Source organism: Dromiciops gliroides, chromosome 1, assembly GCF_019393635.1.
Source record: "Dromiciops gliroides isolate mDroGli1 chromosome 1, mDroGli1.pri, whole genome shotgun sequence".
Lineage (NCBI taxonomy): Eukaryota > Metazoa > Chordata > Mammalia > Microbiotheria > Microbiotheriidae > Dromiciops > Dromiciops gliroides.
The window spans coordinates 7,868,706-7,891,688 of record NC_057861.1 but is presented as its reverse complement, the minus strand read 5'-3'; the positions used below and the strand labels follow the sequence as shown (position 1 = coordinate 7,891,688).

The following is a 22,983-nucleotide window of genomic DNA, read 5'->3' as shown; positions in this document are numbered from 1 at the left end:
TGTCTCTCCTGTCTGGCTTGTGCTGGAGATTGGCCCCAGAGCCTGGGGCGGCCAGCAGACCTTCTCCTTGAACACAGCTGGGATTGTGGAAGAAGGGGGCGCATTCCTAGACACCAACTCATTGCCTGGCTGTTGGAGTGGCGCTGTGGGAGATGTCAGGAGGCATTATACTCACGCCTCAGTGCCTCGCACTGCTTGGCCATCTCCTGAGAGCCTGAGGCCCCACCATGGCTCTGATGGAAGCAGGAGAAGGGAATTTGCTCATTCCAGACCTAACTTGGGATCCCCTTCTCCTTATCAGATCAAATGGCAAGGGGGGATTTAGTAAGTCCTTTAGTGAACAGAGCTTGCTTCTCAGCTGGAAGCTAGCTGCTGCCCAGCTTGGGGCCCGGCTTTAGGGGGTAGAGGGTACTTCCTGCTTTGGCCTCCTTCCCTTACCCCCAGTGAAGGGGGGAGATCTCTTGGGGCTTAGGAAGTGGAGACTCTTGATCTAGTCTATTTGACTGAAATCGGGTGGTAGAGCAGAGGGTTATTCAGCCCAACCATTTCATTTCACCAGTGAAGAAGCTGAGGCACAGAGAGGGGCAAGGGCACATGTATGAATTACTGGGAGCTTATCAGGCTGCAAGGTGGCACCGTGGATAGAGCACTGGGTCTGGAGTCGGGAAGACCTGAGTTCAAATCTAGATTCAGACACTTCCTAGCCGTGTCACTGTGGGCAAGTCGCCTTACCCTGTTTGCCTTCGTCTGTAAAATGAGCTGGAGAAGGGAGTGGCAAACCACTCGAGGATCTTTGCCAAGAAGACCCCAAATGGGGCCCTGAAGAGTCAGACACGATTGAAGACGACTGAACGCCAGCCGTCAGGGTAGCCCGTCGGCATTATAAAAATGGAAGTGGTTGTGCCCCAACACTTTGATGGATCTGCACACGCGTGTCACAGCGTGTGTGCTTCCTTAACACCTTAACCTGCCCCCATACCTTCAGCAAATTTTAAAGGTCCTCGATAGGAAGTCTCTCTCAATACACCAAAGGCCTTTCTCTTACTGGCTCTTTTTGGGTACCAGTGTGCACCCTTGGGTTGTCCATCTTCTATTATCCTTAGCTCTGCCTAGATGACTGGTCTACATTTCTTCAATAATGTCTCTTAAACCACTTCCTGTACTAGGGCCATCTGTAGCAAAATAAGTGGATTTTATCTCACCCTTGACCTTTGGGTCACCTGACATTTACATTCTTCAGAGACTATAGAGTCCCATAATTCCTAGCCATGCAGCATCTCTGGGAGAATATTGGGGTTTAGAAAGATGGGGTTTTGTGTCTGGGAGCAGCTTTATGTTAAGGGATTGTTATTCAATGATGATGTTTGTGAGATCCAGCCCATAAGGGAGCATAACCTAACAGAATTATTAGGGGACAAGATCAATAGAGGCACCAGAGGTTGATTCCCCAGATCTCCTGATTACCAACAGATGTACTTTCTGCAGTTAAACATTTATTGATTGCCTGCTGTATTCGAGGCACGGATATGTCTGCCCGGGAGGTGGTACAAAGAGAAACAGGCATAGTCTGCTCTGAAGGAATGTGCCATCCACAGGGGAAACCAATGAGCACAAGTAACAAGTAAAGTGGGGGAGATCAGTGTCCTGAGAGAGATGAGGTAAGAACCGGAGGAGCAGAGTTAGAGTTGGAAGGGACACTGGCCTAGGTCATGGAGCTAGGATTCGCACCCAGCTCCCTGGACTCCAAATGCAGGGCTTTCTCCACTGCCCTGTGGTGAGTATAGGGTGAAGATAGTGCACATTTCTTCAGCACTAGAAGGTTCTTTCTTCTTAATAGCCTTTGGAAGGATAGACTCAATCATCACTCCCAATTTACAGAAGATTTGAGTAAACTGAGATTCTGAGAGGCATCTCACTTTCACATGGTCATTGAGCTAAAAAGAAAAACACTGTTAGCCCTATATGAATGTCAGCTATACTGTGTCTGAAAGGACCAGGGATCGTTGTGTTTATGCCTTGTGCCAACTCAGAAAAAGGGAGTACAGAGGCATGGAATATTAGAGCCAGAAGGGACGCCACCCTGGAAGCCTGGGAAGGGCTTTTAAAAATGTTATTAATAGCTTTTGTTTTCATATACTCAAATTTCCTCCAGTATCCTCCCCCCCCCCTTTCCCAGAAAGGAATCCCTTAAAACAAAGAATTTGGGAAAGATTATTTCTAAGGAGACTGGAGGGAGAGAAAAGGAATAAGCCTTTTTAAATTAAATTTAATTAAGTTTTTTTAAAGCTTAATTCATGGTATCAATTTACAAATACAGAATGTTTCATACAATTTCATTTTACCCTTCCATTTGAATAGCTCACTTACATTTCCTAGTTCAAGAAAAGGAAACCACAGGTGGGCATGAGTATAACCAAAACATAAAACAAACTCTGTTTTACTATGACCTCTTAAAACAGTTGATGATTTTCTCAGCTGTAGTGATTTAGAAAGTGAATGACATCTGTATGTGACAGTTAAAAGTAAATTATCTCCAACATATTTGCATTAACTAGGTCCTGATGAATATATGTTTTACAACAGCTCAGTTCTGTGAATGATCACAGTTATCAGAAAGAAGTGCTCATCGGTCATCCCGCCTGAAAGCCTGAGGATGTCTAAGCTAAGCTATGGAAAGGAAAGGGGCGCAAAAAATAGAAACATCAATCTCGTATGCCTCAGTTGTGAAAAATTTCATTTGAAGAATGACAGTGACGGTTTAATAATTTAGGAATAAGAATTTTTAAGTACTTGCATTATGTGCCAGGCCCAGATATTCTAGGAGAGAAACGCCAAAGACAAGGCTTGTGGAGGGGGCTTGGATAAGCCAAGACTCCATCTCCACTCATTCTCATTGATGATAGTGTGTGTGTGTGTGTGTGGGGCGGGGAGGGAATGGATGAACTTGGCTCATCTTTGGTGTTTCTCCTCCAGGGTGGTTGAGCCATTTTCAGTGACCATAGCTAGTGAGACTGGATGAATCAGTCAAAAAGAACTAGAGCTAGGGAAAAATTCTGGCAATGTGTGCCATGTTTTGTGAGGGCTCTTCTCACCACCCACAGGGTTGTAGTCTCTGCCTACATTGTTTCCCTGGATCTGCTTACTTCACTTTGCATCAGTTGGTTTATAGAGATCTCTCATGCTTCCCTGTATTCATCATATTCTTGAAGTGATATTCACAGAACACTTAGCTAGGTGCCTGGCACATAGTAAGTGCTTAATGAATGCTTGTCACCTTCCCCTCTTGTTTTGTCCAGCACAGTCATATTCCGTGACATTCACATTCCAGTTTGTTGAGTCATTCCCCAGTTGAAGGTAAATTAGGCCATCTTTTGTCTCAATTTTTACCTGGCCCTTAGTCATTGAGTGGGCATTGCCTCAGACAAACTGAAACCTAGGAAAGATCTTTTTCTTTTCTTTTCTTTTCTTTTCTTTTCTTTTTTTGTTTGTTTTTGCAGGGCAATGAGGGTTAAGTGACTTGCCCAGGCTCACACAGCTAGTAAGTGTCAAGTGTCTGAGGCCGGATTTGAACTCAGATCCTCCTGAATCCAGGGCCGGTGCTGTATCCACTATGCCACCTAGCTGCCCCTACCTAGGAAAGATCTTCATTTAGAAAGGCCAAGGTCACCTACTGCCTCCTATTCCATCACCAGTCACCTGGACTCTTGTCTTGCCACTGGACTTTTCTGGAGGAGAGACTGAGGTTGACCACTTTGCTTGGCTGTGCCTCACTTAAATCCAGTTCACAAGCGAGTCTTCTGGAAGGAAGCACCAACAAGAACAACTTGACAAATATTATCTTCTTTGATCCTCACAACAACCCTGGGAAGCAGGTTTTACTATTTTCTTCATTTTACAGTTGAGGAAACTGAGGTGAGACAGTTATAGACAGAAGTGAAGTGACTTGCCCAGGGTCACATAGCCAGTGAGATTCTGAGACTAGACTTGAAACTCTGGTCTTGGTTGACTCCAGACCTGGCAGTCGGTTAATCAGTATGCACTGTGCCACCTAGGTAAGATCGGGAAGGAGAATTTTGAGGAATGGGTAGGATTATGAAAGTAAGATCATGAGGGCCTATCCAGGTGAGGGCCAGGAGTACCAGTGTGTTCTGGCCTACCTTTGGTGGCAGTGCTGAGGCTGTCAGAAGGCCCCAAGCAATCCTGGGATTGGCGGCTAAGCCTTGAGAGCCGGGTCCTACCTGCCGAAGCCTTGGTTTCTTCCCATGTAACCTGGGGGTCATAACCAGAGGCCTATTGCACCGATGTTGTTTGTGGAGGCCTCAGAGACCTCCCTGTCCCCATAACAATCCCAAGAGTCAGTACTGTTATGGGGGGGCCCTTCCAGGGTTCCCTTTGGACACCATCCCTCTGACTGAGGGGCAAGAGAGAGAACAGAGTTTGCTGAAGGTGACAGTGTGAGTAAGGAAGAGCCAGGGTCTTCCATGGCCTGACTCCCCATCCCACTTGTGAAGACTTTGGGAGGGCCTGTGCTTCAGAAACTACCAGGTTTTGGGGGTGGGGGGGGATGAAACCATATTAGGCTCCTGGTTTCCTCCATCCCTGTGTAAAGAGTGGAGTCTTTTCCTCACTCTTGTTTTCCATTTTCTCTGCAGCTGTCACAGTGCCTTGCACACAGTAGGTGCTTTACTAATGCTTACAAAAGCAAAGCCCCCTGAAGGCTGGGGCGCTGTGAGGAGAAACCAGATAGATTCCTGTGCTTCCCGGCCCTTACTGTGGTGCGGGCTTCCCAGGCCCAGGATGGTGTGGGCGGGACAGAGGCAGACACACACTCACTCACACTCATTCACTCTCTCCGACTCTGTGTGTGTGTGTGTGTGTGTGTGTGCGCGCGTGTGTGCGCGTGTATGTGCGCGCGTGTGTGCGCGTGTATGTGCGCGCGCGCGCGCCCCTCCCTCGCTCTCTCTCCCTCCGATTGTCCACCTTTCTCCTCTCCCGGCCGGCAGTTCCTCCGGCCCAGCCTGGGACCCTGCCTCCCAGCCCACTCCTCCCTCGGGGAGCAGCCCCTCCCCTTCCTCCGGCCGCCCCTCCCTCCCGATTCAGGGGGCGGCGCCCGCCCGCCAGCCGCCGGCCGGAGAAGAAAGCTCGCTGGGCTTGACAGCCGGCCCCTGGCCGGGAGGGGATGCCCCGCCGCTCCCGAGGGGCTCCGCGCGGGTTAGGGTCATGAGCCCGGGGAAGGCTGTGGAAGGAGCCGGGCGGCCCCGAGCCCTGGCCCTCGGCCAGCCCCGGAGGCGGAGGTGAGGGAGGGCCGGGCCCTGCCATGTAGCTGCTCGGGACAGGTTCGCCCGTGCTCCGACGCCCGCGCTCCGACATGGGCGCCTACTGGTCGGTGCCGGCGTACTTCACTTCCAGGGATCCTTTTCGGTGAGTGCCCCCCCCCCCACCGTGGGTGCCTGCCCACGGCGAGCCCGTGGGGAGGGCTGGGCAGAGGGGGCCCCGGGCCGGGGTCGGGGCACAGGCATGTGGCCGGAGGCTGCCTGCTGCCGCCTGGGGGGGGGGGGAAGGGGCTTCTGGCCGGTGCGGCCCCCCATCGTCTGGCCTGACTGCTAGGCCTGAGCCCCGATACCTGCTGCTGAGTTTGGAAGAGGGGGTTGGGCGTGGGGGTCAGGCCGGGCCGGGAGCCGGGGGCCCGCAGCAGCCGAGGCTGGTGTGTGGCCTTTGGTCACATCGAGGCCCCCAGAGCTTTGGGGCTGCTCCTGGGACCCCGGAGATAAGCGGATCCCTAGAGGGGGAAGCCACTCAGATAAACAGCCAAGTGCAGCGAGGACCAGTGCTGCCCTCCAGGACACACAGCTCTGCGCCTATCTTGGGCATGGCTGAGGAAAGACTTGGCCCTAGCGCTGATCACCGGCCGAATGGGCTGCTGGGGAGGAGGCTGGGGGCCATTTGGGCCTGTTTGTTAGAAGTGAGGGAGGCTGCGATCCTTGACCTCCGGGATTTAAGGCCAGCACAGCCTCGTTCTAGCTCTAGGTGCCATTTTCTAGAATATCCCAAAGGTTTGGGGAGTACCCTTACCCACGCCCCCATTGTTCTCAGCAGGGAGTCCCACACTTTCTTAGCTGTTTTCTGGGAAAGTGACCCTAGGGATTGGGGGCGGTCCCCTCCCACTCTGGAACTCTGGGTAGGGAGGGGCTCCGATCTGTTTTGGAGTGGGTGAGGTATTGCTTGTTTCCTCCATCTCTGGTTTACACCTTTCCCCACCCCACCCATCTCTGAATTGAGGCTGCTGAGGGGGTTTCAGGCCCGGAGGGCCTCCTGAATGGAGCCGTTCCTGGCTGGGGTGCGGCTTGTTTTCTTTAGACTCTGGGGAAGGTTTGGGGACGCCTCTCCCTTGCAGGTGGCCCAAGTCACCTTCTCCCAGCTGGCCTAGTAAGAACCACCCAGATGGAGCTGGGCCTGCCTTGACCTCTGAGAAGGGTAAAGGCGGGGCAGCCCTCGGGAAAAGGGCCCCTTGGCCTTCTGTGGTTCAGGATCAGGGGAGCTCAGACTAGGGTGCCCTGGTGAGGCCCCACTCCTCCCCGGGCCAGTGAAGGTGGCTCGCGCTGGGCATGCTGGTGACAGGGAGCAGATTCAAGTCCAATTCTGTCAGTTTCTCCAGGCTGCCTCTATTTCCAATCATCTGTTCCCCCACCTCCACCCTTGTTCCTTCTCTTGTCTCTGCAGCTAGGTGGCCCAGGCCTGGGCCTGGAGTCAGGAAGGCCTGAGCCCTAGCCTAGCATCGGACATTTACTACCTGGGTGACTGCCTGCTGTCTGCCTCAGTTTCCTGATTTATAAAACGAGGATAATACAAGTCCCCCACCTCCCAGGGTGGTCATGAGGATCAAATGGGATAAAATGTGTAGGGCGCATAGCACAGTTCTTGGCACTCAGTAGGTGTTTAATTAACGCTTATTTCCTTCCTTGTCTCTTTTTCCCATGGAGGGGAAGGGTCACCATTTTTCTCCCTGCCCTTTATCCATTAGGGGTATCAGACTGGTGTTCGGCTTTGCCCATAGTACCTCCAGGTGACTGATAGACTGACTGACTGTCTGGAGACCCAATCATTAGAGGTGATGGCAGGATCCATCAGAGGAAATTCCCAAAGGAAATGTTTGCAAGAAGCTTATGAGCGAACAAAGACACTGAAAGGGGGTCTGGGTGTTAATTAAGGAGTTCTTAGTTTAGGTGTGGTGGTCTCTGATTTCAAAAATCCCTTCCTTTTCCCTCTAGCCTAGTTAGAAAGGGCTTCTCTGGGAGGCAGGAGAGCTGGAGATTCTGGCTCTGGCCTTAGCAGAACATTTCCTTCCCCCGGGCCTGTTTCCTTTCTGGAAATGAGGGGATGGGACTAGGTGATCTCCCAGGATGCCCCGAGCTCCCTTCCCTGGAGCCTGTGGCATAGGCTGAGGGCCCAGGGCAGTTACTTGTGGTGGTGCCCCAGCTGCCTCACAGGGTGATCCCAATGATCAGGAGCAGTCTCAGCCACTAAAAGGCTTGCAAAGTACTTCACAAATATTTCCTCCTCAGTTCCTCACAGTCAGCCTGGGAGCTGGGCCCTATTTTTGACCCCATCTTACAGATGGGAAAATTTGAGGCAGACAGATAGTAGGGAAATGTGTTGCGAGCTATAATATACTCTTAGGTCTTATGGCATCCGTCCTACCCCCGGAGCATCAGTGGGGGGAGTTGGTATTGCCCCCGAAGCTATGGTGTTTCTTCTCGGAGCTCAGGAATGTAGCGTCCCATTGGCTGGGTGGCTCTCTCAAGGTTGGGCCCTTCCTCAGACCCAAGTGAATGGGAAGCTGGAGAGCTCAAAGACTGAACATTTGGGTTCAGTGTGTGACACTCAGTGGCATCTGGCTGACTTTGTATTCCCAGCCCAGCTGGGAAGCCAGAGGTAGTTAAGCCTGACCTAGCCCCTCCCCCACCCATAAGCCCTAGGCCAGAACTTGATGGAATTCCTCAGGCCCCCGGTGCTGGGGGTGTGGGGGCCTCCTGGATCGGGAGCCCTGCCCCAGGAGTCCTCTCAGCAGGAAGGCCCCGAGTCCATTCTGGAGCCCCAGTGCTGGGATCGCCCCAGGCTCCATGGGGCCAGATTCCCCAGAGCCAGGCCAAGATCAGGCAGGACAGAGAGGACCCCACTTCCATCCTAAAGGAATGTAATTGCCCTGTTTGGCAGACTCTCAGATAGCTGGCCGTCTCACCCCCATCCCCCATAAAAACCATTTGGACTGGGCAGGTGTTGTAATCACAAGCTGGGCCTTGGCTTTGGTTTAAGAACCAAACCCAAATTAGACCATCAGTCAAGAAGCAGGATCTGTCACCCCAGGGCTCCCTCCAAAAGCTGAGCCCAGGACCTGCCTGCGTTCCCCTTCTCCAGTAGTGGTTGGGAGGGAAGATGGCTGAGGAAGCCCCAGGTCTGGCTCTGCAAGGCCAGAGGCGTTCAGAGCTTGGTTTTCAGTCCAGAGCTAGTGGGCTGTGATTTGGGCCATCTCAGGCAAGTCACGTGACTTCCCAGGTTCCTCATCTCTAAGATGTAAAAAATAATACTTCTGTATGAGCTTCTGTCTTCCCTGGATCCTTCTAAGGAAAGTCACAAAGCTTAATGGGAATGTGAGCTGTTTAGTGTTAGGGAAGCACTAACTTCTGAAGTCCATCTTCCATCCTCCCAAGGAACCCAAGGGAAAACTCCAGAAAAACCTGACAGGCTTCTCCTTTCTAAGCAGAGCTTAGCTCTAGGGCATGCTGCTTTGCCTGGTCCTGGGACCCCAAAGGGGATTTAGAATGAACTCTGGCCTGCTCTGCTCTGGGGAATGAAGTCCCCAGAATGCCTTGGGAGAAGTGGGTTTGTACTCGGACACTCCCAGCTTCCACTTCTTCTGGATTCAGATTTTTCTAGGAAGATTGAAAACTTGGTCATGGGAACTTGAGGACAGGCATTGAGACAAAGGTCCTAGGGATGGTGACCCTGTCTTGTACTGCTTCTTCGCCCATAGTGCCTAGCCCAGGGCACTCGTGGGACAGAGGGAGAGCAGTTCTTTTCAGACCATCTCCTGTCCCTTCCCAGGGGCTGGAGGGGATAGAGGGGTGGGCCTCGAGCCTCAGTCTAAGGCTGGTGACTCTGGACAAGCCTCATGACCTCGCTCAATCTGTTTCACAGACGTCTGCAAAAAGAGGGTGAGCCTCAAATGAGGTGGCATATGCTGAGCACTTTGCTAACTTGAAATCCCTATTTAAAAAAAACCACATAAAGTTCTAAAAAATAAAAATAAATTTAAAAAGCCAGACCACAGAGTTCTCCTCTTCCTGGTCTAGCACCAACCAAGGCCTAGACTCTGATCTAGACCCGATTGGCCTCCAGGAACTGTGTTAGCCCTGCCTTGGGGGTGATGGGTCCATGGTGAGTGGGGCCTCCAGGGCCAGGCTTGGTCACCGGGAGCCTTGAATTGGGGGGTAATTATTTCAGTGTCATCGACTTCCTCTGCAATCGAATTTGATTTTGTTTTGTTCTTGTAAAAAGTTTTGAGAAGGGCCCATGGCCTTCACTAGACCGACTCCCCAAGGGGTCCATGGCCCAGCAAAGGCGAGGGGTCCCTGGGCTGAGGTTCCTTTGCTCAGTGATTTTCCTCCTAAGGCTAGTCCCACAAAAGGGATTGTAAACACCCCCCCCCCCCCCCCCCCCCCGCCAGAGAGACTGGCAGATCGGAAGAAGACTCGTGCCCTGTTCTGTGCCTCGTCTTGAGCCTCTTCTTTCTTTTTCTTCTGTTCTCTGTCTTTCTCTTCTCCCTTCCTGCCTGTTTCTTTAATGTATTACGTTTCCACTCCTATGTCTGTTTCTTGGTGTTCGGTTTTCCTCGCTATACCCAGAGTTATTATCTAGTGACCAGCCAGCCTTCTGGTGATGAGCTATTCGAACGGTGGTCCGTTGCCAGGATTCCTATGTTTCTGGCTTGCTAAGACTTAGATAGTTTGTAACAAACATAGCCTTTGAGAACCCGGGGTCATGGACAGGCATCATAATGGATTTTTTATTCCGAGCTTAATTAGGAAGCATCCCCTTTAAACTCTAATGGTCTTCTTAGGTGTTATTTTGAAGCCTTCTGGGACAGGAGAGAGCTCGGGGCCCTTGTCTAGCTGCCTCCCATAGTCCTCCTTGTTCTTGGAATGCCTTGGCTGTTTCTCTGGATTTTAGTGTAGCCACATGCAGGTCTTCCACGTAGATACCATGTGCCACTCTCTTAACCAGGCGTTCTTCAGAACAAGCTGACTCTTCTCCTGCTTGTCCGTACTCGCCTCTCCCTGACACCCCTCCTGCCTCGGGATCACCCAACCAGGGACGATTCCGGCAAACAAAAGCAGGATATTGGCAGCGGAGGGTAGGACATGTTCTCATTCTCCCGGTGCCCTCCGGCTCTCCTGTGCACATACCAGTGGGAGGGTGGGACCGGGACCAGGCCTCTAGCCTGGGTACGTCGGGTAATGAGCATGTCACGTGGACCCCGCTCTGGCTCCTCTAGGGTCATAAGACTGGGAGTTGGAAAGGGACCTTGGAAGCCATTTTACCCAAGAGGAAGCTTTGGTCACACAGGCAGTAACAGTCGAGTTTTGAACCCAGGTCCTCCAACTACAATATACAATGGACAGTAAGAACCACCGGGCTTGGGGCATGGGCTCAGAAGGGTGTCTTTGAAGGAGCTGGGCTTCGAGCTAAGCCTTGAACAGTGAAAAGCATTTTGGATAGGTGAAGAGGAAGGAGTCCATGCCACTGGGGAATGAGAGCCAGGCCTCCCTCCCTTTTGAAAGGCCTGCTGCCTTTTACTGGGACTTAGCTGTTTCATGGGTCTTTTCTCTCCCTGGCTAGATCATAAGATCCCAGAGGCCGTGAAGCACTTTGTGTAGAATCACGTACGCAGCCATAGCATCAAGTCCAGCCAGGGGCTGAGCAGGAATTTCTCCTGTGATGCTTCTGAGCAGGAGTCCTCCAAGCCCTCCTTGGAGCTGTGATAAAATAATGGGATTTAGCAGATACTCAAAGACCCACCTGGAGATTGATCTAGATTGACTGAATCAAGTGAGAGTGATTAACTGCTGATTAGCCTACTTCAAGTTAACTGGATTGTAACCACAGCTGGCTAACCCTTAAGAAGGTATTGTTCTCAGAAGCTAGACTGTAAAGTCAACTTGAGAACTAGCACCTCCTGAGGCATCTGCCACTCGGCAGCTCAGAGGGGCCTCATCAAGCAGCACTCATCGTGACTATTCCTTTATCCCCTTTACTCCTAAGAGTTGCAGGTGGTTTCTGAAGAAGATTCTGAGTCAGGGAATAGAATGTGAGGGGAAACTCTCCAATAGGAGGGCTGTCACATGTGAATTTTCTCTCACATTGGGGTGTCTGTCTGTCTGTCCATCTATATGGTTTGGATGACCTGGGGGGAGGGGGGAGGTCACATGTGCTAAAGTGGATAGAATGTTAGGCCTGGTCATGAGGACCTGAGTTCAAACCCAGCCTCCGACACTTCCCTGCTGTCTGCCTCCACTCCCTCATCTTTAAAATGGGCACAGTAACAGCACCTAGCTGTCTGGGCTGTTGGGAGGACCAGGTGAGATCCTATTTCTAGTGCTTTGCAAACCTTGAAGCAGCATGCAAAGGCCAGCCGCCGGGGGTGAATCACTGACTTCTAGTGGGCCGCCCGGCTCTGAGATTTCCTGACAGCTCAGCCAGAGCAGGAGAGGCCAGTCCTGAGGGTGACCAAAAGGAAGTCAGTTCCATTCAGCAAGCATTCCCCTTAAGGAGAGCACATTGTCCCCACAAAAGGATATACAAAATCTAACAGATACAGGCTATTTGGAGGGATGTGGGGGGATGGACAAAAGCCCGGCCCCAGGGGACCAGGAAGAGCCTCTTCCAGGAGGAGATGGCCTTTTAGCTGACCTTTGAAAAGATCTCAGTATGAGGATCTCATGCACAAATTAGGGAAGCTCTGAAGTATCCACAGTCAGAGGAGATTACACAGGCCTCCGAAGGAAACCGTGTGAGCTTAAGCTTAAAGGAGAGGGGAAGCTAACACAAGGAGTCCACAGACTTACTTGTTTCCTATCTCAGTGATTACAGTTTAATATAACTGGTCTCCTTTGTAATCCTGTGTATTATTTTTTACATTTAAAACATTGTGAGAAGGGGTCTAGAGGCTCCCTCGGATCACCACAGGGGTCTATGACCCCACTCCTCTTCCCCGTCATCAGATAACTTCTGTAGATCTCTCTCTGTCTTTCTCTCTCTACTGGGCCTTTAATCCATTGCCTCTTGGTTGGCATGGGGATGATCCTGGCATCTTAAAGTCTCTCCAGGAAACCACATGTTTCTAGCAAGTCAGAAAGGCCTTGAGTATGGACTCAAATTTGTGTTGTCCAAGGATAAGTCTAAATTCAAGAGAGGCTCCTCCTTGGGGCCCAAGTCCTCCCTCAAGAATAGAGTGGAACCAGTGCTCACCTCCCAGACACTCCATGGCCTTGAAATACTGGCGCATCCATGTGGACTATTGCTGGGTGGCCAAATGCATTTATGAAGAGCCCTACTGTTTGAAGGGCACAGAGTAGGTCTGAGAGAGTCATGAAGAAATAGAACGGGCACCTAACTGAATGTGGGCAGAGAAGACCAACATTCAGGCTAGTGTTGGTAATGGGTGCAACGTAAAGTGCAGTGGGAAGTAGCGCCCATCTGAGCTTGATGCCCACCCATGGCCTTTTCCATTCAGGGCTAGTCATTGGCCCCTTGGAAGAGTTGTGGAACCACAGGCTCTTTCTCTCTCTCAGCTTTGAATTAGGGGAAAATGTAATCAGTCTTTCTACCAGCAGTGCTGGATATGGAGACAGAAAACCCGGGTGGGGATCCCAAAGCCCCAACTTCAACTAGTCAGTCAATCGGCAGGCATTTAGTACATGCCTACTGTGTGCCAAGCACTGCTAGTGTTGCCCGCATAGCCACAACAAAGGTCAGTTTCCTCCTCTGTAAAATGGGAAGACTACAAGTGTCAGCCACCTCACAGGGTCATGGTGAGGAAATATGGATGCTGGCCATGACAGATTCCCTGAGCGTGGAGCATCAGCCTCTGAAGAACCCCCATATTTGTCTGTCTTCTCTTTCAGGTGTTCAGAATGTCAGGATCCTCTCACCAACTGGTACTATGAAAAGGACGGGAAGCTTTATTGCCACAAGGATTACTGGGGGAAGTTTGGAGAATTCTGCCATGGATGCTCACTGCTCATGACTGGGCCTGCCATGGTAAGGACTCCTTTCTTCCTGCAGGCCAGAGGAAGTGAGACAAGTCTCGCCAACTGCCTACATTTTCTCATCCTGCCAACTGTTCTGCCACCAGGGGTTTCTCCTGCTCAGGGGAAGCTCCCCAAGGAAATAGGGGCCCCCAAAACGCCTGTGGAAGAAAGGGGGCCCCGAAACCTTGCAGCATAACTGGGCCAAGTCTGACACAGACTGGGTTTGGAGGCATCAGAGAAAACTGGGAAAGAGCTATATAAAGCTCTGGGACCCTTTTCATCCCAGCTCCTTTCTCCTCTCCCCACCAAAAAGCAAGATGACAGTCCCTGACCTCAAGGAGCTTAAACTCTAAGGGAGGGTGAGACATAGACCCAGAGAAATATGATAGAGGCAAAGGAGGGAGCAGGGTGGGCTAAGAGAATTTGGGGCAGCCAAAGTCCCCTTCAGCTGGGAAGATCAGGGACAACTTCTCAGACTGGGCCTGGAAGGGCAAGGAGAGGCCAAGCTGGCCAAGACGAGGGCAGAATTCCCCGTGGGTCGGGGGGGGGGGGGGCCCACCGCAAATGTGCTGCGCTGTAAGAAGGCAGGACAGTGCGGATAGGCCCCCAGCCGGTCACTCCTGGGGGGTCCAGGCCCTGTGGGAAGGAGGACGGGACCGCCAGGCTTCAAATCAGCACAAGCAGGGAAGGCATTTCACCTCTCAGTGAACCAAGCAGCTCTTTGGGCCTATCAGATACTGGGGAGCTCTGGTCAAGGGAGGCTCCTCTGAGAGGGAGCTCTTGGGGCCTGGGAATTACAGAATCCTCCCATTGCCAAGAGTGGGTGACAACAGGATTGCCTCCTCCAGACCAGATTCCTGGCCAGGGAACATGAAGCAGGCACGGCCCTGCAGGGCCGGGGGCTAGAAAGGGGGGCCCCGCCAGCATTATGAGCTGTGCTCAGCTAGCACGGTGCTAGCACCGCAGCACTTGGCTAGAGCTCTGGCCCAGTGGGCTTATGGGCAAGGCTCCAGGGCCCCAGTCCCCACCTCCACCGCACCTCTCTGGGGTAGTGCCAGGGTCCTGAGGAGGCAAGGCCTGGGGGGACTCAAGGCAGAGAAGAGGTTACATACAACAAGAAGGGAGAGCGAGATCCCCCGCTCCTGACCCTTGGCCTTCATTGGGCCTCTAGGCTTTGGAGTCTCTGGAGTCTTTTGCTCATGGGCTCAGGAAGGGAAGAGGAGTTGGGAAGTCCTAGTTGCTACGTCTTAGGGGTGTGGGTTTAGAAGTAAAATAGCGCCTCACTTCTTAAACTGTGGGTCACGTAACAGAATGTGGAGGTCATGAAAAATCGACAAAAGTAAGAGGTTCTGTAGACCTTTTTTATATATCTGGAGTCGTGCAAAATTTGGCGGGGCAAAAAGGGGTGACAAGTGGGAAAAGTTTAAGGAGCCCTGATCTAGCAGATAGAGAGAGTGTTGGCCTGGGAGTCGATGTGTGACTTTTCCCTTTAAGCCTCAGTTTCCTCTTCTGTAAAATGGAAATAGATGCCTGTCCTCCCCACCTCATGGTGCTGTTATCATGAGATGCTATTTACCAGATGGTTTGGAACCTGTTAAACCAGGTGAGGGCCCAGCATTTCACCCAGGCTCCATGAGCTTGTTTCTCTTAACATTTTTGTTTGTTTGTTTTCTTTCTTTTTTTTTTGGCGGGCCAACAAGGGTTAAGTGACTTTCCCAAGGTCACACAGCTAGTACATGTCAAGTGTCTGAAGTTGGATTTGAACTCAGGTCCTCCTGAATCCAGAGCCGGTGCTTTATCCACTGCGCCACGTAGCTGCCCCTCTCTTAACATTTTAACAGTTGTATTCTAGTAGAATGGATTGGCTTTCCATTCTTTGACTTTTCTTTGGGGTATCTGAGAAGGGCCCATAACACAAAAGAGGCTCTAAGAACCACTGATCTAGTCCAGGCCTTTCATTTTACAAATGAGAAAGCAGAGACCCAGGGAGGTTCTTTCCACTTTTGTCTGACTCCCCCAAGTCCAGGATGGTAGGTGGGGAAGCCAGAAGAGCTGAGTGGGGACCAGGCCCTGCCACTCCCAGCTCCCTGCCCTGGGCCTGTCTTTTTTCTGGGCCTCCCTCCCCACACTGAAATCCTGAGTCTCTCCACCTGACTCTTGTCCCCTTCGTTGGGTTGGGGTGATTATCCAGTGTGGAGACGGCTTAAGGTGCAGAGGGCAGAAGGGAGCCCCTGCCCTCAGGGACCTGGGGGCCTCATCTCTGCAGAGTGGGGCACAGTGTAGGTCTGCAAGTCTGTCTGTGTCAGGCCTTGGGTGCCTGGCAGAGTGGGTGTGGCAGCTCACCTCAAGTGCAGACTCTGTAAAGGGCCTGAGGGAAATGTAAAGACTGCTGCCCTTGTTAGGTGCCTTTTGTGTGTGGGGAGTGGGCTAGGTCCTGGGAATGCAGACCAGAAGGAAGCCAACCCCCTAAAGAAAGCAGTAGGTGGGTGGGCATCAGAACAGGGAAGGCTCCGAGCAGAAGCTGGTACCTCAAGCCTCCTGAGGCAGAGGGAGGAGGGGAAGGTGTTCCAGGCGTGGGGGACAGCCAATGCAAAGGCCCGGAAATGGAGGACTGCTTGGAGTGGGGGGGGAAGCGGTAATGGGGGGCTAGTAATGGCCAAAGAATGCTAGCTCACAGCCAGAAGTCTTAGGACAGGGTTTTAGACTGCACTGAGACTTCTGGGACACCCTGTAATGATCCTGGAAGATCCTTTAGCTATGATATGCTTCCTCCCCTCCAGAGGCTTACACTCTAGTGGGGAGATACAAACACTGATGAACAAACAGCTTTCCCTGGCAAGTGCCTTTTTAAGAGGTGCAGTATGGCTGTGGTATCAAACGCAAATGAAAACAGACACCTCGACGTAGAAAATCACAGACTAGCATCATCTGTGCTGTATTTTTATGTATTTTGTGAACCATTCCCAATTCCATTTGATCAGGCTCAGGGCTCCTGGTGTCTGTAGCTGTGAGTGTGATACCTCAGAGGTAAGGACATGAGGGTTCAGCCAGAGAGAAGCGTTTGAGGTGTTGAGGCCAGCGCCGGGGGAGGGGCCCAGACAGAGGAGTCTGTGGGCTTGCCTTGGCAGGCAGGTGGGAGCTACTGAGGCCTGTCAGAGAGGTCAGAGGCAGGTGTCTTGCCGGGACCTTGTTGGTCTTGGCGGCCTCTGAGGCCCCTTGGCCCTGAAACTGGGGGACTCAGCAAGGGATGGAGGTATTTCCCTTCCAGGGCAGAGACCCTTCCATGACTCCATGAAGTGAGCAGGAATGCCACGTGATGGCACTGGTCCAGGCCTGCCCCTGAGAGGTTAGCATCCCAAGCACGTGGCTTTTAATTAGGCCTTCCTGGCACCAAAACATTTAGAACCCATCAGGTCTCCCGGATAATAGGCAACCTGTCACATCTCCCTTCCCCCCCCTTCCCTCCTTCCCACACAGGTAGCTGGAGAATACAAGTATCACCCAGAATGCTTTGCTTGCATGAGCTGTAAGGTGATCATTGAAGATGGAGATGCATACGCCCTGGTTCAGCATTCCACTCTGTACTGGTAAAGTGACGGGCATATGGCCCTCTTTATAATAACCACCCCACAGAGAGTCTGGGAGGGGGGGGGGCAGCCTTTGCACAAACCCCACTTCAGCTTGCTTATCTCAGAAATGACCTGCCTACCCCACAGAATTGTTCTAAAATGTTGTAATAATAATGCCCTCCAGCCCTCCTTATCCAGTGCGGGCACTGGGAGTTTGCAGAGTGCTTGGGTGTTACGTGGGACTGACAGGTCCCCTTCCAGCACCCTGTGGGGTCTAGGGCATGGAAAGGGGTGATGGGGGTAAGGATTGGCAGGGCCCATGTGGAGAGAGGAAGGAGCAAGCTCATAGGTTGTCTTCTCTGTGTAGTGGGAAGTGCCACAATGAGGTGGTGCTCACACCCATGTTTGAGAGGCTCTCCACCGAGTCTGTCCATGACCAGCTGCCTTATTCCGTCACACTCATCTCCGTGCCAGCCACCACCGAAGGCAAGAGGGGCTTCTCTGTGTCCGTCGACAGTGCCTGCTCCGACTATGCCACTACCGTACAAGTGAATGAGTGAGTATCCACAAAGGTGGGCCTGGAGGCTTTGAGACCCCAGACCATTCCCCAGCACCTGCCTGACGTGGAATCCCTCCCCCCAGCCGCCCTTCCTGGGTCCTGGGACTCCTTCCCTTCCCTTGGCAGGCCTAGGCCTTGGGAAAAGTGAAACGGGGCCTGTGGCCTGAACTGTTGGGTCATGCCATCGTTAAGGGTGGGCTGTGCTGGAGGGAGGGAGGAAATGCTCAGGCCTCTCAGACCCTGCACAAAGAAGACCCTTCCTGAAAGTTTATGGCCTCTACAGGAATTGTCCCGAGGGCCACTTTGCCCTGACCTCTTCCCCCTTTGCATTTCTCTCTGTTCAGGGTCAGCCGAATGCACATCAGCCCCAACATCCGGAATGCCATCCACCCTGGGGATCGGATCCTGGAGATCAATGGGACCCCCGTGCGAACCCTGCGGGTGGAGGAGGTATGAAGTCTAGAGCCTTCCACATGGCTGATTTATGGCTAGGGAGGAGGCCCCGATCCTCAGCACTTGGACCATCCTTCTCCCCCTACCCCCATCCTTTCTGGGTTTTTGTTTTGTTTTGGTTTTTGGTGAGGCAATTGGGATTAAGTGACTTGCCCAGGGTCACACAGCTAGTAAGTGTTAAGTGTCTGAGGCTGGATTTGAACTCAGGTCCTCCTGACTCCAGGGCCAGTGCTCTATCCACTGCGCCACCTAGCTGCCCCCCCCCCCATCCTTTCTGGACTGGGCAATGAGCTGTGGGGGGGCATCGTGGTGGAGTGTGGACCCTAAACATGGGATTTTGGAGACTGGTGGCCATGTGTAAATCACTTTCCCTCTGTGGGCCTCAGTTTCCTTGTAAAATGTAAAATCAGATGATTGCCAAAGTTCCTCCCAGCCCTAATGTCCTGGGAGTCTCTTCTTGGGACACTGATGATATGTTTTGTCCACCTGACTGAGGTAAAGAGCAGAGAGGCCTCTGGGGAGGCTGTGTAGACAGGGCAGGGTCTGCTGCTCCAGGACCCAGCAAAGAGCACCCCCACCCCGAGAACTGAAACCACCCACAAGAGAAGAACATGGGCAGCCTCATAGCCTGGTCAGCTGTGGAGTGGGGAGAGAGCCCAGGCGAGGAGAGGGGACCTTCTCCGCAGAGCCGGCCCAGCTCACTCCGCTTTCACCTCCAGGTAGAGGACATGGTTAACAAGACGAGCCAGACCCTGCAGCTCCTGATTGAGCATGACCCCGTCTCCCAGCGCCTGGATCACCTCCGCTTAGACACCCGACTTTCCCCCCACATGAAGACCGTCGGGGCCCCTCATGCCAGGAGCACCCTGGAGGTGAAGGAGAACCTGGATGGGACCCTGCGGAGGCGATCTCTCAGGTGCGGCCCTGCATCTCCCCTGCCCCGACCTCCTCTGTGGGGCCTGGGAGACAAAGGGACGGGGCACCCCGCATCCTGACATCCTGAAGCACCGGAGTGGCCTCGCTGTCAAACCACCCTTGGTGGTGGGCAGGCTCGACTAGCCGGAGTCTGGCCATGTGATCCACTGGGACTAAGGAGCCTTCTAGACAGGACCCCACGGGCTGAGGGGGTGCAGAGCTAGTGAAGGGAAGTCAAACTCATCCATTGACAGTCGGCTAAGAAGTCCTACTGATCATTCCGGGCCCTGGGCCTGGGTACAAGTACAAGGAAGGAAACCATCCACACTTGCAAGGAGCTGACGAAGGCCAGTGTGGGAGACAACAGGACACCTGTAGAAAGTGATTAAACACAAATCTATACAAAATAGCTAAATGCCCGCTAGTTTAGGAGGGAGAGAGGGAGAGCCCAGGGAGAAGATGATCTGTGCCTTAAGAGAAAACAGGAGGGACTCCTGGACATGGAGACGAGGAGGGAGGGCTTTGCTGTGAGGAGCCGAGGGACCCAGAAGTGGGCGGGGGGAGCCTCTAAAAGCCAAACAAGGCATTTGTGTTTCATGTGTTTCATCCTAAAGGCCAGAGGGAGCCTCTGGAGTTGGTTGGGTGGGGTGCCCATGGTGAGATCTGAGCTGGTGAATATGACTTTGGTGGCAGTGTGGCAGATGGACAGGAGGGAGCCAATCAGGAAGCTGCTTGAACGATTTTGACGAGAGGTCATGAGGGCCGAAGGAAGGTGGAGAGAAGGGATAGGTGCTAGAAGGCGCTGTGAAGACAGAAGCCACAAGAGTTGGCTTTTGAATTGGCAACGGGTGGTGGGGAAGAGTGAGCAGCTGCAGGCGATGCTGAGGTGATGGACCGGGAGGCTGGAGTGCTGGCCGTGCCTTTTGGCATAAATGAGGAAACGTAGACGAGCGGGAGGGTTGGACAGGAAAGGAGACAGATCCTGTTTTAGACATGCTGAGTCTGGGATGTCTCGGGGGCATCCAATTTGAAAGGGCCAGTGGACAGTTGGCGATTCAAGACTGAGGTTCAGGGGAGAGAGGGAGAAACAGATGTGTGAGTGATCTGTATGAAGATGATTGTTGAACCCGTGGAAAGACAGAGAGAGAGAGAAGCTGCAGAAGAGGAAGACTGAGGGCAGAACAGTGAGGAAACCCCGAATTAGGGGGATCCAGGCAGAGGTCGGGAGGAGACCCAGGAGGGAAGGGTGTCATGAGAGCCCAGAACAGGGACACTGCTCAGCATCCGAGAGAGCAGATGGGACTGTGAGCAGGAGGAGAGAGAGGAGCCCCTCAGATGGGGCAGTGACCTTGGAAGGGGCCCTTTTCAGGTGAGTGTTAAGGCTAGAAGCCAGACTGTTAAGGAGCTGAGGATCGAGTGTAGACTGGCAGAGAGACCTGAGAATGTTTGAGAGCAGCAGGGAAGGAGCCAAGCAATAGCAAGAGTGGGGATGGGGCAGGGGCGGATCTGCCGGGGAAGGCAGGAAGGGACAGCTCAGGGCCTCAGGCAGAGGGGTGGGAGAAAAGGAAGCCTGCTGTAACACACCCGGAGGTGCTCCGTCTGCTTGTACCTGGAGATCTCTGGGGGACAATGCCCGCCCCCCCCTCCCCAACCCTGGCAGTGCCCTCCATCTTGGAGCTGCTCTGACCGACATTAGGACTGTTGGGCTGTGCGGAGTCCCAGTCTGTGACCTTTGGCGTAAGGTCTCTGGGTCTCCCCCGTCTCTCCAGTGATCATCATTGCACGTGCCCTGTCTGCCTCACTGGGACGTCTGGCACACACATACTAGGAACTTACTGCATGCAGGGGTGCCGTACTAACAGGTCCTGGGGAGACAGCTGAGGGTATGTCTAGACAGGCCCTAACCCTAACCCACTGACCCTCCTTCCCCAGGCGCAGTAACAGTATCTCCAAGTCCCCAGGTCCCTGTTCCCCAAAGGAGCCTTTGCTGCTCAGCCGGGACATCAGCCGCTCAGAATCCCTGCGCTGCTCCAGCAGCTACTCACAGCAGATCTTCCGGCCCTGCGACTTGACCCACGGAGAGGTCCTGGGGAAGGGCTTCTTTGGACAGGCCATCAAGGTGAGGGCGCGTGGGGAACAGCGGCCATCCTGATGCCGGGAGCTCAGTGGGCTGTGTTCAGTCCTGTTAAGCCAGCATGCAGTGTGGCGATCAGCCGATGCTGCGTGTATGGTGTGCGGAATATGACCAGATGTGTGATCTGTGAATAGGAAGATTGAGACGGCAGGGGAATGAAGAACAGGTCAGGGAGGGAGAAAGGAAAGGCTGCCAGGAGGTGATGTGGTGGGAAGGAGATGGGGAGAGGCAGGGTGTCTCATCCACATGCTTGGCCCAACACCCGGTTGCCTTATTTCTCTCTCTCAACCTTATGGTTCCAGCTGGTGAATCCCCGCCCCCTCCCACCCCCACTCTCAGGCTCACTCGATACCTAGAAATGAGATGCCCCGTGCCCTCCAGAGGCCCAGTTTGACCCAGGGGCAGTGTTAGAGTCTCCCTGATCCCCTGTCTCTTAAACTAACAATTACTTATCAAAGACCTGCTTTGGTGGGGAGATGGGCGGTGGGCCCTGCCCAGGAAGAGCCTAACCCTTGTTTCTCTCCTCCTCCCTCTCTGCACATAGATGGGAGGTGGGGCCAGGTAAGCAGCTTGTTCCCTGTCTCTCACGTGCATCGTGTCCCCCGAGAAGGGAAGGAGAGGAAAGCATGGCTGGCTCCCGTGCCTGGCTATCACACAGACCCTGCCCCGAGCTCTTTGGAGTCTCAGGTGGCTCCTTTGCCAAATGGCCCGCATCCCTCTTTGTCTTGGCACATCATGGATTTTCCTGCTCCATCCTGCCTCGCTTCCCATTTCCCTCTTCTGGTTTATGTTGTTCTGTGTGAAACCATCCTTCAGGAAGAAATGTCTGTCCCCTGATGGGCCCCCAGACTTCCTTGTGTGCCGGCTCTGTCTGTGTGTGTGTGTGTGTGTGTGTGTGTGTGTGTGTGTGTGTGTGTGTGTGTGTGGGCTCTGCGTGTGTGTGTGTGCATGCGTGCACGTGTGCACGTTCACTCACGATGCCCCTTGGAGCCTGCTAGGCCTTGGTTTAGAGGTTCCCAGCTGGCACCTCCTTTTGCCAGTGTTTCTGCCTAGCCAGTTCCAGAAGCCCCTGCCATTGAGTCCCCCATGGATGTCTGAGTCATTCCTCTAGTTATCCAGGCAATATTCCAACAGGTGACACACAAGGCTACTGGCAAGGTCATGGTTATGAAGGAGTTAATCCGGTGTGACGAGGAGACCCAGAAGACTTTCCTAACAGAGGTACGGAGAATGGGCCGTGGCTGCCCTGAGAACAGTCCACCTTCTCTTGTTCTGGTGGCTCAGATGGTCTGGGGAAGGGAAGGTGTAGAATCAGCTATTCAAAGAGCAGGACTGAAATGACCCTCTTCAGGGGGGCATTTATTAAGTGCCGACTGCATGTGAACAGGCTCCTCCCAGCCCTCCGTCAGCCTCAGTGTCACTGCTGGGTTTGACAGATGGTTCCCCTTCCTGCTCTCCACCACCCTGCCTGACTTGCCATCGAGTCTGGAGGACTGCCGTTGCCCTGGCTGTCCATCATGCCTGCAACCTGCCCCACCCCCCACTGCTGATGCCCCTCTCCTCCAGATTGTGTACCTCTCTAGGCATAAGTCGTCTTCCCAAGTAGATTGGGAACCCCTTGCAGGCAGGGACTGTTTGAGTTTTGGTTTTGTGTCCCCAGTGCCTAGCCTAATGCCTTACATTCATACAGTAGGTGCTTATTAAGTGCTCGTTGGTTGGTTGTCAGCTGTATGAAAGATGGATTGAAGAGAAGAAAGAGAAAGCCAGAAGACAAATTAGGAGGCTAGTTCTGTCAAACCTGAACTAGGTAGTGATGGATGCAGAGGGTATAGACATGGCAATGTGGAGGGAGAATCAACAAGGCATGGCAGCTGATTAGATGTGGAGGGTGGAGAAGTCAGTCAGTCAGCTGGCATTTACTGTCTGCAATGTGCCCCAGGCTCCATGCTGAGATCTGGGGACAGGAAGGGCAGAAGACAGTCCTGCCCTCAGGGACTTCCAGTCTATGGAGGCCTTTGTTTTTTTGTTTTTGGTTTTTTTTTCAGG

General features: G+C 53.0%; 1 protein-coding gene across 2 annotated transcripts in view; it reads left to right on the top strand.

Annotated features, from left to right (window-relative positions):
- Positions 1–22,983, top strand: part of LIMK2 (LIM domain kinase 2) — a 71,616-nt gene that overhangs the window by 35,492 nt on the left and 13,141 nt on the right. Inside the window, exons 1-8 of one of the 2 annotated variants that reach the window (XM_043975280.1) lie at positions 5,171–5,421; positions 13,182–13,317; positions 16,785–16,894; positions 17,244–17,432; positions 17,780–17,885; positions 18,608–18,804; positions 20,736–20,922; positions 22,072–22,158. In XM_043975280.1, coding sequence (XP_043831215.1) covers positions 5,369–5,421; positions 13,182–13,317; positions 16,785–16,894; positions 17,244–17,432; positions 17,780–17,885; positions 18,608–18,804; positions 20,736–20,922; positions 22,072–22,158 — 1,065 coding nt within the window. In that variant the 5' untranslated portion in view covers positions 5,171–5,368. Of the gene's footprint in view, positions 1–5,170; positions 5,422–13,181; positions 13,318–16,784; positions 16,895–17,243; positions 17,433–17,779; positions 17,886–18,607; positions 18,805–20,735; positions 20,923–22,071; positions 22,159–22,983 lie in introns of those variants that run through there. The other variant, XM_043975278.1, reaches the window with a different exon arrangement.